At 50.1% G+C, this 17,441-nt stretch overlaps 1 protein-coding gene across 2 annotated transcripts in view; it reads right to left on the bottom strand.

Annotated features, from left to right (window-relative positions):
- Positions 1–8,763, bottom strand: part of LOC147109897 (uncharacterized) — a 37,782-nt gene extending 29,019 nt beyond the window's left edge. The window contains exons 1-3 of one of the 2 annotated variants that reach the window (XR_015080367.1): positions 8,537–8,763; positions 8,035–8,352; positions 3,299–3,616 (exon numbers count right to left, since the gene is read on the bottom strand). Coding sequence is in view for 1 of the 2 variants with exons in the window: in XM_086003931.1 (XP_085860057.1) it covers positions 3,299–3,616; positions 8,035–8,352; positions 8,537–8,588 (688 nt within the window). In the remaining variant the exon portion in view is untranslated. The remainder of the gene's footprint in view (positions 1–3,298; positions 3,617–8,034; positions 8,353–8,536) is intronic. The other variant, XM_086003931.1, reaches the window with a different exon arrangement.
- Positions 8,764–17,441: the final 8,678 nt, after the last annotated feature.

The following is a 17,441-nucleotide window of genomic DNA, read 5'->3' as shown; positions in this document are numbered from 1 at the left end:
CCCCTCCTTCCCCCCCCTCCGCTCCTTCTCCCCTCCCCCTCCTTCCCCCCCTCCGCTCCTTCTCCCCTCCCCCTCCTTCCCCCCCTCCGCTCCTTCTCACCCTCCCCCTCCTTCCCCCCCTCCGCTCCTTCTCCCCTCCCCCTCCTTCCCCCCCCTCCGCTCCTTCTCCCCTCCCCCTCCTTCCCCCCCTCCGCTCCTTCTCCCCTCCCCCTCCTTCCCCCCCCTCCGCTCCTTCTCCCCTCCCCCCTCCTTCCCCCCCTCCGCTCCTTCTCCCCTCCCCCTCCTTCCCCCCCTCCGCTCCCTTCTCCCCTCCCCCTCCTTCCCCCCCCCTCCGCTCCTTCTCCCCTCCCCCTCCTTCCCCCCCTCCGCTCCTTCTCCCCTCCCCCTCCTTCCCCCCCTCCGCTCCTTCTCCCCTCCCCCTCCTTCCCCCCCTCCGCTCCTTCTCCCCTCCCCCTCCTTCCCCCCCTCCGCTCCTTCTCCCCTCCCCTCCTCCCCCCCTCCGCTCCTTCTCCCCCTCCCCCCCTCCTTCCCCCCCTCCGCTCCTTCTCCTCTCCCCCTCCTTCCCCCCCCTCCGCTCCTTCTCCCCCTCCCCCTCCCTTCCCCCCCTCCGCTCCTTCTCCCCTCCCCCTCCTTCCCCCCCTCCGCTCCTTCTCCCCTCCCCCTCCTTCCCCCCCTCCGCTCCTTCTCCCCTCCCCCTCCTTCCCCCCCCCCTCCGCTCCTTCTCCCCTCCCCCTCCTTCCCCCCTCCGCTCCTTCTCCCCCTCCCCCCTCCTTCTCCCCCTCCCCCTCCTTCCCCCCCTCCGCTCCTTCTCCCCCCTCCTCCCCCGCTCCGCTCCTTCTCCCCTCCCCCTCCTTCCCCCCCCTCCGCTCCTTCTCCCCTCCCCCTCCTTCCCCCCCTCCGCTCCTTCTCCCCCTCCCCCTCCTTCTCCCCTCTCCCCCCGCTCCTTCTCCCCTCCCCCTCCTTCCCCCCTCCTTCTCCCCTCCCCCTCCTTCTCCCCTCCCCCTCCTCCCCCCCTCCGCTCCTTCTCCCCTCCCCCTCCTTCCCCCCCTCCTTCGCCCCCCTCCGCTCCTTCTCCCCTCCCCCTCCTTCGCCCCCTCCGCTCCTTCTCCCCTCCCCCTCCTTCCCCCCCTCCGCTCCTTCTCCCCTCCCCCTCCTTCCCCCCCTCCGCTCCTTCTCCCCTCCCCCTCCCCCCCTTCACCTTCCTTCCCCCCTCCTTCCCCCCCACTCCTTCCTTCCCCCCCTCCCCCCTTCCCCCCCTCCCCCCCTCCTTCCCCCCCCTCCTTCCCCCCTCCTTCCCCCCTCCCCCTTCCTCTCCCTTCCACCCCCCTCCCTTCCACCCCCCTCTCCCTTACCCCCCTCTCCCTTCCCCCTTCCCCTCCCTCTCTCCTTCCCCCTCCCCCCTCCCCCTCTCCTTCCCCCTCTCCCCCTCTCCTCCCCCTCTCCTTCCCCCCTCCCCCTCTCCTTCCCCCTCCCCCTCTCCTTCCCCCCTCCCCGACCCCCTCTTTCACCCATCCCCTCTCCTACCCCCCTCCCCCACCCGCTCCTTCTCCCCTCCCCCCCTCCGCTCCTTCTCCCCTCCCCCTCCTCCCCCCCCTCCTTCGCCCCTCCGCTCCTTCTCCCCTCCCCCTCCTTCGCCCCCTCCGCTCCTTCTCCCCTCCCCCTCCTTCCCCCCCTCCGCTCCTTCTCCCCTCCCCCTCCTTCCCCCCCTCCGCTCCTTCTCCCCTCCCCCTCCCCCCCTTCACCTTCCTTCCCCCCCTCCTTCCCCCCCACTCCTTCCTTCCCCCCTCCCCCCTTCCCCCCTCCCCCCCTCCTTCCCCCCCCTCCTTCCCCCCTCCCCCCTTCCTCTCCCTTCCACCCCCCTCCCTTCCACCCCCCTCTCCCTTACCCCCCTCTCCCTTCCCCCTTCCCCTCCCTCTCTCCTTCCCCCTCCCCCCTCCCCCTCCCCCTCCCCCCTCCCCCTCCCCCCTCCCCCTCTCCTTCCCCCTCTCCCCCTCTCTTCCCCCCTCCCCCTCTCCTTCCCCCCTCCCCTCTCCTTCCCCCCTCCCCGACCCCCTCTTTCCCCCATCCCCTCTCCTACCCCCCTCCCCCACCCCCTCCGCTCTCCTCTCCCCCCCTCCGCTCTCCTCTCCCCCCCCGCCCCCCCCTCAAAAATCCCTCGGCACCGCCCGGCACTTCAGCTAGTATTTATATATTGTGGTTTGCATTTGTCCAATGCCAAGTGGCCCTGCTCCCTTTCCCCGTTTGTTCCACTGCAGCTGTGAGAAAGAAAGTCGGGCTGGAACTCAATCATTCGGTACAATCAGCCAATCGGAGGTAAACAAACGAAAGATACATTATACATATGTAACTAACATCGAGTGCACAGCCGAGAAACAGGCCATTCGGCCCAACTGGTCAATGCCGCTGTTTATGCTCCACATGAACCTACTCCCATCCTTCTTCATCTCACCCCTCAACATATCCTTCTATCCCTGTCTCCTTCATGTGGCTATCTAGCTTCCTCTTAAATGTAACTATGCTATTGGCCTCAACTACCCCTTGTGGCAGCGACTCCCACATTCCCACAACTCTCTGGTAAGGAAGTTATTGGACGAACTGCTTATTGATGAAAATCGGGTGACTATTATGCTTCCTTGTTGAGACAGCGAGATTATTTTGGCTGCGGTTTAATGCCCAGGAATGTCGCTCGATCCACAGGACAATTCAGTCATACACGGGAAGTGACTTATATCTGAGTCGCTTTATGAAAGCTCAACTGTGATTCTCCATTCCACTTTTAACATCATTTGGCATTAAAATATCTGCAGGAAAATGTTGCACAATCCGTATTTGAATTTGCATCTGTTTATTTCCAAATAGGCCAAATAACCGTTTATTCGCAAAATATGTCCACAGCTTTGCAACAACCCGAAGTGAAACGTCACTGCCTGGTTTTATTCAAGATGCTGATTGATCCACTGTGCGTTTACAGCACTTTCTTGTTGCGTGCAAGAACAGATTTTGGTGGGCAATACTGTGGGTTCACAGAGATCTCATTTCATTCTAGGCAATGTAATATTGCAGGATAAGATTGCTCGCGATTCGGCTATTTTAATCAACGCTTCGATATCATACAAACCAATCAATAGCAAACAGCTTATTATCTAGATTGGGTGCGGCACGGTGACTGAGACTGGTTGTAGAGTTTACTGTATTTTAGTTTTACTCGGAAGCTGCTGATATTCCTGGTGACTTGTGACATGAATACAATTAACATAGTTTGTGAACAACCATTTCTCCACAGAAAGCTTTCACTTACCGAGTACATGCAGAGTGATGGTTGCTGTTGCTCGAGTCCCGGCGGTTGGAATCATGGTAACAGTGTACTCTCCACTGTTCGCAGCTGTCACTGACTTCAGCAGGAGCGATCCGTTCGGGAGGAATAACTCAGCCCGTGTTTTGTAGGCACCAGTTATAGTCCCAGCTGCACCGACCCACTGACCTACAGTTGTCTCCCCGAATTTCCAGTTCCCACCAGCCAACTCAACTGACGGCCGCACTGAAAAAAATGCGCTGCCTCCGACGGTCGCATTTATCCGGCTGTTTTCTGTATCTATAGTCAAAACCTGGGGCTCAACTGAGGAAAGGAAATCACATTAAGGAGGAAGTAAAGAGAAACATTCAGACTCGACACAATATATACATTTCTGAAGTGATACTAACATCATCTCTTGTATCTTAATCTGATTTTATATGACAATTGCTTGCTGTCTTTTTTCTGTAATCACTAAAAAGAAATGATAGGAGAAAGTGATCCTCACCCGCAGATATAAATAAGCAAACAGCTACCGCGGTAAGTGGCAGTGTCACCATCCTGAGAGAGCAGCGCCAGTCCCTGTTACACTCGGTGACTGACCCGCTCTTCCTGGTCCACAGAACAGATCCGTTGAGTCATTTACTGAAGCGGCAATGCTGATTGGACAGAGTGCTGTTCACATGACTGGAACCTCTTTCCACTGACTCCAATCTAACTGTTGCATGTTAATGGGAATTCTTGGCAAGATGTAGGAAACGGGCGGAAGATTCTGGTTAACTTCAAGTGCGCAGACCTTTGCTCAGAAATTAAACATTATTCGCTCTTTTATGATCTGGAATGCACTGCCGGAATGGGTTGTGGAAGCAGATTCAATCATAACTATCAAAAGGGAATTGGATCAATACTTGAAAAGCAAAAAAAAACAGGGCTATGTTGAAAGATCAGGGGAGTGGGACTATTTGGTTCGCTCTTTCAAGCAGCCCGGGCGAATGGCCTCCTTCTGTGCTGTATGATTCTTTGATTGTTTTTCAGACGCTGACAGGCCTGCTGTGTATTTCTAAACATTTGCTGCTAATATTTCAGATATGCAGTTTTCCTGTCCCTTCAAGGTACCTTGCACAGCGCAATATTTTCAAGTTCTTCCCAACAGTGAATATTTGGCAGAGAGCGCGAATAAATAAATCCCCAAAGTTTAGGAGAGTGGGTAACTCCTGGTATGTTGGCAGAATCTGAAGTCAGAGTTTATCGGGAAAATACAATAGAATCTTTTATCTAACTTTTCACCATTTAACGTGTAACTAGACTTGACTATTCCAACGTACTCCTGGCTGGCCTCCCACATTCCACGCTACATAAACTTGAAGTCATCCAAAACTCGGCTGCCCGTGTCCTAACTCGCACCAAGTCCCGTTTACCGATCACACCTGTGCTTGCTGACCTACATTGGCTCCCGGTTAAGCAGCGCCTCGATTTCAAAATATTCATCCTTGTTTACAAATCCCTCCACTGCCTCCTCCCCCCTCCCTATCTCTGTAATCTCCTCCACCCCCACAACCCCCGAGATATCTGCGCTCCTCTAATTCTGCCCTCTTGAGCATCCCTGATTATAATTGCTCAGCCATTGGTGGCCGTGCCTTCTGTTGCCTGGGCCCTAAGCTCTGGAATTCCCTGCCTAAACCTCTCCGCCTCACTACCTCTCTTTCCTCCTTTAAGCCGCTCCTTAAAACCTACCTCTTTGACCAACTTTTGGTCACCTGCCCTAATTTCTCCTTATGTGGATCAGTGTCAAATGTTTTGTCTTAAAATACTCCTGTGAAGCGCCTTGGGACGTTTTATTATGTTAAAGGCGCTATATAAATAAAAGTTGTTGGCCTAGAAATTCAGTTAGGCCCCGCCCAGTTACCACCCAGAGAGGGCTTCTGCACCAGTAGAGGGGTTTGCGCTGATATTCAGCGCTGCGGTAATGGCGGCGGTAGCCGGTAGCGCTGCGCCGGCACCGATGACGTCATCGGAGTACGCAGTGCCCCGGTTCCGCCCCGCTACCAGCCCGACCCCCATATTTAGTTGCAGCCGCCTCTTCACAACGTTGTTTGCGGCCGCTGCGGAAGACCGGGCCGTGCTGCAGCCTTAGTGGCGATAGTTAAGGCGGAGGTGCGGCCGGCCGCTTTTTCAGCGGCCGCCTGCCCGCACCTCCTTCCCCCTCCCCCCCTCCTTCCCCCTCCCCTCCTTCCCCCCTCTCCCCCTGCCTTCCCCCCTCCCCTCTCCCCCTGCCTTCCCCCCTCCCCTTCCCCTCTCCCCCCCTCCCCTTCCCACCCTCCCCCCGCCCCGCCTTCCCCCCTCCCCTCCCGCCTTCCCCCCTCCCCTCTCCCCCCTCCCCTCTCCCCCCGCCTTCCCCTCTCCCCCCGCCTTCCCCTCTCCCCATCCTTCTCCCCTCCCCCCTCCCCTCCCATCCTTCTCCCCTCCCATCCTTCTCCCCTCCCCCCTCCCCTCCCATCCTTCTCCCCTCCCCCCTCCATCCTTCTCCCCTCCCCCTCCCCCATCCTTCTCCCCTCCCCCCTCCCGCCTTCCACCCTCCCCTCCCCTCCATCCTTCTCCCCTCCCCCCATCCCCATCCTTCTCCCCTCCCCTCCCCCCCATCCTTCTCCCCTCCCCCCTCCTCCTTCTCCCCTCCCCCCTCCTCCCCCCATCCCCCCCTCCTCCCCCCCCTCCCTCCATCCCCCCCTCCCATCCTTCTCCCCTCCCCCCATCCTTCCCCCCTCCCCTCCCATCCCATCCTTCTCCCCTCCCCCCATCCTTCCCCCCTCCCCTCCCATCCCATCCTTCTCCCCTCCCCTCCCATCCCATCCTTCTCCCGTCCCCCCTCCCCTCCTTCTCCCCTCCCCCCTCCCCTCCTCCCATCCTTCTCCCCTCCCCCTCCCATCCTTCTCCCCTCCCCCCTCCCATCCTTCTCCCCTCCCATCCTTCTCCCCTCCCCCCTCCCATCCTTCTCCCCTCCCCCCTCCCATCCTTCTCCCCTCCCCCCTCCCCTCCCATCCTTCTCCCCTCCCCCCTCCCCTCCCATCCTTCTCCCCTCCCCTCCTTCTCCCCTCCCCTCCTTCTCCCCCCTCCCCTCCTTCTCCCCTCCCCTCCTTCTCCCCCCTCCCCTCCCCCCTCCCTTCCCCCCTCCTTCTCCCCTCCCATCCTTCTCCCCTCCCATCATTTTCCCCTCCCCCCCTCCCCTCCTCCCCTCCCATCCTTCTCCCCTCCCCCCCTCCGCTCCCATCCTTCTCCCCTCCCCCCCCTCCGCTCCCATCCTTCTCCCCTCCCCCCCTTCCCCCCTCCCCCCCTCCGCTCCCATCCTTCTCCCCTCCCCCCCTTCCCCCCTTCCTTCCCCCCCTCCGCTCCTTCTCCCCTCCTTCCCCCCTTCCGCTCCTTCTCCCCTCCCCCTCCTTCCCTCCCCCTCTCCCCCTTCACCACCTCCTTCCCCCCTCACCCCCTCCTCCCCCCCCCTCTCCTTCCCCCCCTCCCCTTCTCCCCGACCCCCTCTTTCCCCCCTCCCCTCTCCTCCCCCCCTCCGCTCTCCTCTCTCCTCTCCCCCCCTCCCCCTCAAAAATCCCTCGGCACCGCCCGGCACTTCAGCTAGTATTTATATATTGTGGTTGGCATTTGTCCAATGCCAAGTGGCCCTGCTCCCTTTCCCCGTTTGTTCCACTGCAGCTGTGAGAAAGAAAGTCGGGCTGGAACTCAATCATTCGGTACAATCAGCCAATCGGAGGTAAACAAACGAAAGATACATTATACATATGTAACTAACATCGAGTGTACAGCCGAGAAACAGGCCATTCGGCCCAACTGGTCAATGCCGCTGTTTATGCTCCACATGAACCTACTCCCATCCTTCTTCATCTCACCCCTCAACATATCCTTCTATCCCTGTCTCCTTCATGTGGCTATCTAGCTTCCTCTTAAATGTAACTATGCTATTGGCCTCAACTATCCCTTGTGGCAGCGACTCCCACATTCCCACAACTCTCTGGTAAGGAAGTTATTGGACGAACTGCTTATTGATGAAAATCGGGTGACTATTATGCTTCCTTGTTGAGACAGCGAGATTATTTTGGCTGCGATTTAATGCCCAGGAATGCCGCTCGATCCACAGGACAATTCAGTCATACACGGGAAGTGACTTACATCTGAGTCGCTTTATGAAAGCTCAACTGTGATTCTCCATTCCACTTTTAACATCATTTGGCATTAAAATATCTGCAGGAAAATGTTGCACAATCCGTATTTGAATTTGCATCTGTTTATTTCCAAATAGGCCAAATAACTGTTTATTCGCAAAATATGTCCACAGCTTTGCAACAACCCGAAGTGAAACGTCACTGCCTGGTTTTATTCAAGATGCTGATTGATCCACTGTGCGTTTACAGCACTTTCTTGTTGCGTGCAAGAACAGATTTTGGTGGGCAATACTGTGGGTTCACAGAGATCTCATTTCATTCTAGGCAATGTAATATTGCAGGATAAGATTGCTCGCGATTCGGCTATTTTAATCAACGCTTCGATATCATACAAACCAATCAATAGCAAACAGCTTATTATCTAGATTGGGTGCGGCACGGTGACTGAGACTGGTTGTAGAGTTTACTGTATTTTAGTTTTACTCGGAAGCTGCTGATATTCCTGGTGACTTGTGACATGAATACAATTAACATAGTTTGTGAACAACCATTTCTCCACAGAAAGCTTTCACTTACCGAGTACATGCAGGGTGATGGTTGCTGTTTCTTGAGTCGCGGCGGTTGGAATCATGGTAACAGTGTACTCTCCACTGTCCGAAGCTGTCACTGACTTCAGCAGGAGCGATCCGTTCGGGAGGAATAACTCAGCCCGTGTTTTGTAGGCACCAATTATAGTCCCAGCTGCACCGACCCACTGACCTACAGTTCTCTCCCCGAATTTCCAGTTCCCACCATCCAACGCAACTGACGGCCGCACTGAAAAAAATGCGCTGCCTCCGACTGTCGCATTTATCCGGCTGTTTTCTGTATCTATAGTCAAATCCTGGGGCTCAACTGAGGAAAGGAAATCACATTAAGGAGGAAGTAAAGAGAAACATTCAGACTCGACACAATATATACATTTCTGAAGTGATACTAACATCATCTCTTGTATCTTAATCTGATTTTATATGACAATTGCTTGCTGTCTTTTTTCTGTAATCACTAAAAAGAAATGATAGGAGAAAGTGATCCTCACCCGCAGATATAAATAAGCAAACAGCTACCGCGGTAAGTGGCAGTGTCACCATCCTGAGAGAGCAGCGCCAGTCCCTGTTACACTCGGTGACTGACCCGCTCTTCCTGGTCCACAGAACAGATCAGTTGAGTCATTTACTGAAGCGGCAATGCTGATTGGACAGAGTGCTGTTCACATGACTGGAACCTCTTTCCACTGACTCCAATCTAACTGTTGCATGTTAATGGGAATTCTTGGCAAGATGTAGGAAACGGGCGGAAGATTCTGGTTAACTTCAAGTGCGCAGACCTTTGCTCAGAAATTAAACATTATTCGCTCTTTTATGATCTGGAATGCACTGCCGGAATGGGTTGTGGAAGCAGATTCAATCATAACTATCAAAAGGGAATTGGATCAATACTTGAAAAGCAAAAAAAAACAGGGCTATGTTGAAAGATCAGGGGAGTGGGACTATTTGGTTCGCTCTTTCAAGCAGCCCGGGCGAATGGCCTCCTTCTGTGCTGTATGATTCTTTGATTGTTTTTCAGACACTGACAGGCCTGCTGTGTATTTCTAAACATTTGCTGCTAATATTTCAGATATGCAGTTTTCCTGTCCCTTCAAGGTACCTTGCACAGCGCAATATTTTCAAGTTCTTCCCAACAGTGAATATTTGGCAGAGAGCGCGAATAAATAAATCCCCAAAGTTTAGGAGAGTGGGTAACTCCTGGTATGTTGGCAGAATCTGAAGTCAGAGTTTATCGGGAAAATACAATAGAATCTTTTATCTAACTTTTCACCATTTAACGTGTAACTAGACTTGACTATTCCAACGTACTCCTGGCTGGCCTCCCACATTCCACGCTACATAAACTTGAAGTCATCCAAAACTCGGCTGCCCGTGTCTTAACTCGCACCAAGTCCCGTTTACCGATCACACCTGTGCTTGCTGACCTACATTGGCTCCCGGTTAAGCAGCGCCTCGATTTCAAAATATTCATCCTTGTTTACAAATCCCTCCACTGCCTCCTCCCCCCTCCCTATCTCTGTAATCTCCTCCACCCCCACAACCCCCGAGATATCTGCGCTCCTCTAATTCTGCCCTCTTGAGCATCCCTGATTATAATCGCTGAGCCATTGGTGGCCGTGCCTTCTGTTGCCTGGGCCCTAAGCTCTGGAATTCCCTGCCTAAACCTCTCCGCCTCACTACCTCTCTTTCCTCCTTTAAGCCGCTCCTTAAAACCTACCTCTTTGACCAACTTTTGGTCACCTGCCCTAATTTCTCCTTATGTGGATCAGTGTCAAATGTTTTGTCTTAAAATACTCCTGTGAAGCGCCTTGGGACGTTTTATTATGTTAAAGGCGCTATATAAATAAAAGTTGTTGGCCTAGAAATTCAGTTAGGCCCCGCCCAGTTACCACCCAAAGAGGGCTTCTGCACCAGTAGAGGAGTTTGCGCTGATATTCAGCGCTGCGGTAATGGCGGCGGTAGCCGGTAGCGCTGCGCCGGCACCGATGACGTCATCGGTGTACGCAGTGCCCCGGTTCCGCCCCGACCCCCATATTTAGTTGCGGCCGCCTCTTCAACAATGTTGTTTGCGGCCGCTGCGGAAGACCGGGCCGTGCTGCAGCCTTAGTGGCGCTAGTTAAGGCGGAGGTGCGGCCGCCTGCCCGCACCTCCTTCCCCGGCCTCCTCCACCCGCCCCCCCCGCGGCATTGCCGGCTGCTTTCCGCGAGCCCGGCACTTCTCCGTGGTGCCAGGCTCATTTGCCGGCACTCTCAAGCGGCGAGCTCCCCGTTGCAGGCACCTCCCCCTTAAGAGGAGGAGGCCTGTAGTACCACAGCCTGCCGCTCCGCAGCGGGTGGCGCTGCGGCACCTACAGCGCTGAAATTCAGTTTCAGCGCCCCAAGCGGGGGCGGGCACACCCTGGAATCGCGCCCGGTTCTGACTTGGGGCGCAAAAACTGAATATCTGACGGGCGCAACTGGCTCCGCGCGCAGCGCTAACTTTTGGGCGCTAACCAGCTGGCGGGGCCTAACTGAATTTCTAGGCCGTTGTGTTGTAAATAGCCGATCTCCCACGGCGTTGCTGATCAAGACTCCAGTGTTCAGGTGAAGCAAGGTTAGAGGGTGGGGTAGAATTGGACAAGGGCAAAAGCACAATTCAGTTTCTGTTTTAATGATATACATTTTGTCCTTCGTTTTATTTAATAATATGATATTGGCAACTTGTTAGAAAAAAGATTACTTTCCCTTGAGCTCCCTGTCTGAAAAAAACCTTGCATCCTATTGGCACTCGTCCTGTCACACTTTTGTGTCAGTGCTTTTAACATTTTAAATTCCTACTCTCACATTCATAATGGAAATTGCCTATGTAAATCTGGCACCGTATTACTGAACTATCTGCTCAGTCAGTGGTTTTTGCCCACAAATCGTTCAAGATGACTTGTGGGAAAAAAATGGCCTGAAAGTTTTAATCATCATTTTTCTCAGTCAGTGAAATTTTGTCCTGTCTAAGATACAGGATTAAACATTTAAAAAAATCAAACATTTTGAGATAACATGATTGAATTTAACCAATGAGTTTTTTTGCACGTTCATTCAAGATTTTACTTAAAATTCCTTACCATCTCCAAAAAGCGTAGCCTTGGGCTTATATTTTTGTCAAACGCTGTGATCTTGTGAGTTGAATCTGGATTGTTCGCTCTCTGGTATCAAATCTCCCAGGATGCATCAACATTGTTCAGTCAGCTGTCCTAAAGGAATATTTTTCTTTAGGTTCTAGCAGTTAAAGCTCAACTAATTTGAAGAAAAACTGGAGGACAAATTGAAAAAGGCTTATTAAGATAATGTTTACATAGGGGGAGTTAAACATAGAGAGGCTCTCTGTGTGCCTGCCCGAATGTAAGTCGCAAAAAAAAGTACCGATTCCATAACTGTGGTAGCTTTTGAATTGTATTCTATCAACTTCTAAAAATATTATACGGAGAACTAGTTCTGTGTGTGTGCTAGAGAGAGTGAGAAACTTCCCTCAAGTTAATATTAAAGTTTCAAAAAATATTTCATTTTCAAACTAGAAACTTATTTCATCTCTGTTTCGTTGACTGAAAAGCACAATGCGAATTCTTTAAACCCGTGATACAAAGAGCAGAGACAGACAGAGAGAAAAGCAGATAGAGTGCATCTCCTGATTCTAATTTGACATGTTTTTAAAGTTCAGTTTGGAAAGCAAATAACATTTTTGGTGATGAAAACAGAAAGGGACCATAGGGTGAGTACAAGAGGAAAATGGTTTGAGTGTAAAGGCCTCTGGCCCTACACTGTCCATCTTAATGAAAGCAAGTGGGAGTTGGGGAGTGAATACAGACATAAAAGTAAGGTAACTGAAAGTGGAACAAGAGTGGGGAGGATAAAGTATTCAACAAGGAAGAAGTAGAGATAGTGATGGGAGTGAGAGAGTGGTAGAAAGTGGAGTAATGAGTAGGTGAATAAGTAAGCAATGCTAGGGCAGTGACGGGATGAGTGAAGCATTAATGATTGGGAATGCTGTCACTGAAGGCCACATTTTCGCTGCAACTGGATTCTAAATGCATCACCCTGCCATCTTTCTCAAAAGGAACGGGTTCCACTCCCTGCATGTGCAGCTTCTTTATGACCACAGGCAGCGGATCATGAAGGGCTCTGCTTTGTTTCTGGTAGCATTCACGATCTATTCATTATCCAGTCCTCGGTTCGGCCTTTATTGCAACCAGGCCAACAGGTCACAGGCTAATTATTGGTTGACAAGGACTATCCCCTCTCGACGTGTCTCAGGACTCCAGTCAATAGTTCCTCAGGGCAGTGTCATAGGCCTATCTTCAATTGCTTTATCAAAGACCTGTTCACTTCCATTTTACAGATAATCAAGTAATCCGTGCCTGCATGCAGCAAGAACTGAACAACATCCAGTCTTGTGCTGATAAGTGGCAAGTCGCATTCCTTTCAAAAGTGTTTCGAGCATTATTGGAAATGAAAAAGATGGAAACAGCAGAATTGTCTTTTCAACAAACAGTTTTAGGCAATGTCCCCAAATCCTGGGTCGCACAGAGTCTTTCTCTAAATGCCTCTGCAGGACTGAACAGCTGCCATTTCCTTTCTACAGTTTAACGGTTGGAATGCGGTTTGTCAGGAGGAAGTCCAGACGTTGTAGCCACTGGTGCTGTGGAAGAGGTTGTGTAAACTGGACTTTCCACCCTTCTTATCTCACCATGGCAGTGTTCCCTGGATGACATTATGATATTGATTTGTTTGAGCATTCCGTTAAGCTGGAACGGTCTGCAGAGATCAGGAATACCACTTTGAAACTTAACTCGTTCAAATGTACACTCAATCGTCACACATTTATTGTACAGCAGAGTTTCTATGGCCCTGAAAATGCAGTTGATGAGAGTACGCTTTCATACCACCTTTGAAACTGACCGCAACTTCAGGTCTTCCCGCATGCGGTCTGTCAATGACAGCTCCGAAACTGGCTGTGCTGTGCCCCCAAACCCACACCAAAGAACCGGCAATCAGTGAAATCTCGTAAATCATTGTTGTTCATTTCCGGACTAAAAGTTAGACTTAAAGGGTTTAAGTGTAACTGGGGTTTTAACTACTTATTGTCTGCTGAACAGAGGTGAAGGGCATGTATAACTCATTTTAATTGTGGGCAGTCTGGAATTTGGCCATTTTAATGAAATATAAAAGTTTTAAGACACTTTACAACATTTTTTTTAATATTCTACATTTTATTTTAGGTTTGCCTTTTCCCCATGCGAGAGCCCCAATCGTTCTTTTGCTCTCTACAACCATTTTAATGTTAGAATTTTAAGAGCTTACTCACTCCCGTGTCAGTGAGAATTCTGCATTTTGACTGGCTGCTTAAACAGCCTGTTGACTTTGCAGCCGTTCCAACAAGGGGATTCCCATTAAAGTTCCGTTGAATTGAATTCAACGTCTGGAAATCTGATGCTCTCCACACAAAGATTGTGAGATCCTTGTGTGGAGCGTAATTCGCGGCGAGCAGCGAAAGCCTTCTCATCACTACTGACAGCAAATTCAGGGCCTGTGTTTTAATCGAGAGGAACCTCTTCCCAATATTTGTGGTCGTGTCTCTCCTCTCTGATGTCAATTACTTGCCTAGGCTGTCTGCTATCAGGCTCTGTTAAAAACATTTACACTGTGCTATAACAGCACTTACCATTTTATGTTTTTATTAGCTGCTAGCTCTTTTTAACTTCTTCCATTTCGACCTTCTAAATTCCCGTTGCACTTAATTTACTTGCTGTACCAAGAGAGAGTCTAAACACCGCCCCTTGACATTCAACGGGATTACCATCGCCAAATCCCCCACCATCAACATCCTGGGGGTTCTCCATTGGCCAGAAACATAACTGGAGCAGCCACATAAATATTGTGGCAACAAGAGCAGGTCATAGGCTGGGTATTCAGCAGCGACCGTCTCACCTCCTGACATCCCAAACCCTTTCCAGCATCTATAAGGCACAAGTCAGGAGTGTGATGGAAAAACCTTCACTGGCCTGAATGAGCGCAGCACCAACAACACTCAAGAAGTTCGAAACCATCCAGAACAAAGCAGCCCACTTGATCTTTTGACGTACAGTTGCTGTTATTTCTTAGTGAAGTAAAAGGAAGCACATTTTTTAAGTTTGTTCTTTGCTACTCTGTCTCTTTCGAAACGTTTCCCATCACCCACTGCTCTGCATGGTTGGGTTGTGGTTCTTCTCCTCTGATAGAGGAAGCCGTGAATGAGAACTCGATGCCAAGAGCAGTGAAGCGTACGGTGATCAGCACAGCAAGGCTAAAGCTTTGTTAAAATTCAATCCTGTAAACCACAACCATTTACATTTTGAAAACTGTACTGCTTTTTGAAAAGAACTCATGAAAGCTTTCATTTTTTACACATATATCAGTTAGATTTTTTTATTGCAAAATAGCTTGCTCATTTGTTGGTTCCTTCTTACAATCGGTCGCAAATGTTAACTTCCCAAAATAAAACGACTTCTGTATTTTTCCTGAGGGTGTTAAAATGCAAATTGTTCAATTTCCTCAGCAACTAACACCCAAACAAACTGTTAAACCCTTATTGGCAGCTGACAATTGCATTTAATCTCAAGCTACATTAAATAGAAACAAAATATTAATAGTTTCTAATTCACTACATAGTCCAGTTTTACCCCGAGTCGAATGAATGGATAGTTCAGCAAAGTTCAATTCTCTCCCTAATTATATAAAAGTAACATGATGGTCAAATGACGAGGACACACAACAAGCAAAAAGCCCGCCACCATATTTTTAACTTCTCCTTTGTTTTGTAATCTTCTGGTTGGAAGATAGGAGACAGAGAGTGGGATAAAGGTACTGAAATGGGGAGGAAGTGACGAGGGCAGTTCCGCAGGCAAATGTGCTGGGGCCTCAAGGTTTAACAATATTTACTAATGACTTGGATGAAAGAACAGAGAGGTGAATATCCAAGTTTTCAGATGCTGCTAGGATGGCGGGGCAATAAGTATTGCCGATGGGAACAGGAAATTTAAATGCGACATAGACAGATTAATTGAGTCAGCAAAAATATGGCAAATGGAGTTCAATCTGAGCAAAGGTGAGGTCATCTTCTTTGGACCCAAGAATGATAAATCAGAATATTTTCTCAATGGTGAAAAACATAGGATTAGGCATTTCAGCCCAACGAGATTGTACATTAGAATGATATTGGGGGTTAGAAGGTCGATGAGATCCTGGCTGACCTGTATCCTAACTCCATTCACTCGCCTTTACTCAATATCCCTTAACACCCTTGGCTAGCAAATATCTATCGATCTTAGATTTACAATTATTAATTGAGCTGGCATCTACTGCTTTTTGTTGGTCAGAGTTCCACATTTCTACCACCCTTTGTTTGAAGAACTGTTTCCTAATTTGTCTGCTGAATGAGTGACTCTCATTTTAATGTTATATCCCTTTGTCCTAGACTCGCCCCGCCAGCGGAAACATTTTCTCGCTATCTACCCTATCAATTCCTTTAAAAATGATAAATAAGTCAGTCAAATCAACTCTTAACCTTATCATTTTTAGTGAATACAAACTTAGTTTATGTAATCTCTCCTCATAATTTAATCCTTGATGCTTTGGTAACATGCTGGTGAATCAGCGCTGTACTCTATCCAAGGTCCGTATATCCTTTCCATAGTGCGGTGCCCATAACTGTACAGTGATCCAAGGGCAACTAGGGATGGGCAATAAATCCTGACCTTGCCAACGACGCCCAGATCCCATAAACAAATACAAAAAAAATGTAGGCTGAACTAGGAACTGTAGAGGAACAAAGAGATTTGGGAGTCAAATACACAAATCATTAAAAGCCAGTAACCAGGTACAAAAAGCAAACAAAATGTTTGCGTTATCGCAAGGGGGATGTAATACAAAGGGGAGAAAGTCAAGTTTCATTTGTATGGACCCTTGGGCAGACACCATTTGGAGTACTGCCTTCAGTTCTGGGCACCACACCTCAGGAAGAATATATTAGCCTTGAATTGGTGCAGCACAGATTCATTAAAATGATACCGGGGGTTAGAGGGTAATATTATGTGGACATGTTGAATAACATCGTCTCCTATTCCCTTGAGTATAGAAGACCGAGGTGACTTTATCGAGGTGTTTAAAATGTTAAAAGGATCCGATATGGTAAAGAAAGAGAAACTACTTCCTCTGGTAGGGGGAGTCAAAAACAAGAGGATTAATTCTGGGGATACAAGGGTGTCTAAAAAGACCACCATTTATTGTTCATCCACAGTTGCCCTTGAAAAGGTGGTGGTGGTGAGCCGTCTTTTTGAACTGCTGCAGTCAATGTGTTGAAGATACTCCTAAATGGCCGACAGCTTATCCTGAGACCGTGATCCCTGGTTCTAGAATCTCCAGCCAGTGGAAACAGCCTCTCAGCATCTACTCTGTCAAGCCCTCTACGAACGTTATATATTCCAACAAGATCATCTCTCATTCTGCTAAACTCCAGAGGATAGAGGCCCATTCTACTCAATCTCTCTTCATAGGACAGTCCTCTTATACCAGGAATCAATCTATTGAATCTTTTTTGCATCTCGTCTAAGGAAATTATATCCTTCCTTAGGTAAGGAGATCAAAACTGTAAACAGTGCTCCAGGTGTGGTCTCACCAAAGCCTTGTATAATTGCAATGAGACATCCTTACTGTTATACTCCAACCCACTTGCAATAAAGGCTATCATAACATTGGCTTTCATAATTGCACGATGTACCTGCATCTCCACTTTCTGTGATTCCCTCAAATTCCCTCTGAATATCAGTGAAACAGTTGAATATAGTTGTGCCTCGGACGATGCCATGAGGAACACCTGCTGTGTATCCTTGGTCTGAAACATAGAAGATAGGAGCAGGAGTAGGCCATTCGGCCCCGCAAGCCTGCTCCGCCATTGAATGCGATCATGGCTGATCATCCAAATTCAGTATCCAGTCCCTGCTTTCTCCCCATACCCCTTGATCCCTTTAGCCTTAAGAAATATATCCAACTCCTTCTTGAATATATTTAATGAACTGGCTTCCACCGCCTTCTCTGGTAGAGAGTTCGACGGGTTCACCACTCTCTGGGTGAAGAAATTCCTCCTCATTTCTGCCCTAAATGGCCTACCCTTTATCCTTAGACTGTGTCCCCTGGTTCTGGACTCCCCGACCATCGGGAACATCTTTCCTGCATCTAGTCTGTCCAGTCCTGTCAGAATTTCATAAGTTTCAATGAGATCACCTCTCATTCTTCTAAACTCCAGCGAGTACAAGCCCAATCGACCCAATCTCTCCTCATACATCATTCCTGCCATCCCAGGTATCAGCCTGGTGAATCTTCGCTGAACTCC

Source organism: Somniosus microcephalus, chromosome 12 (assembly GCF_052327205.1).
Source record: "Somniosus microcephalus isolate GS21.2 chromosome 12, FLI_Smic_1.0, whole genome shotgun sequence".
Taxonomy (NCBI): domain Eukaryota; kingdom Metazoa; phylum Chordata; class Chondrichthyes; order Squaliformes; family Somniosidae; genus Somniosus; species Somniosus microcephalus.
Note: the sequence above shows the minus strand (reverse complement) of the source record. Positions and strands in the feature narration are given on the sequence as shown.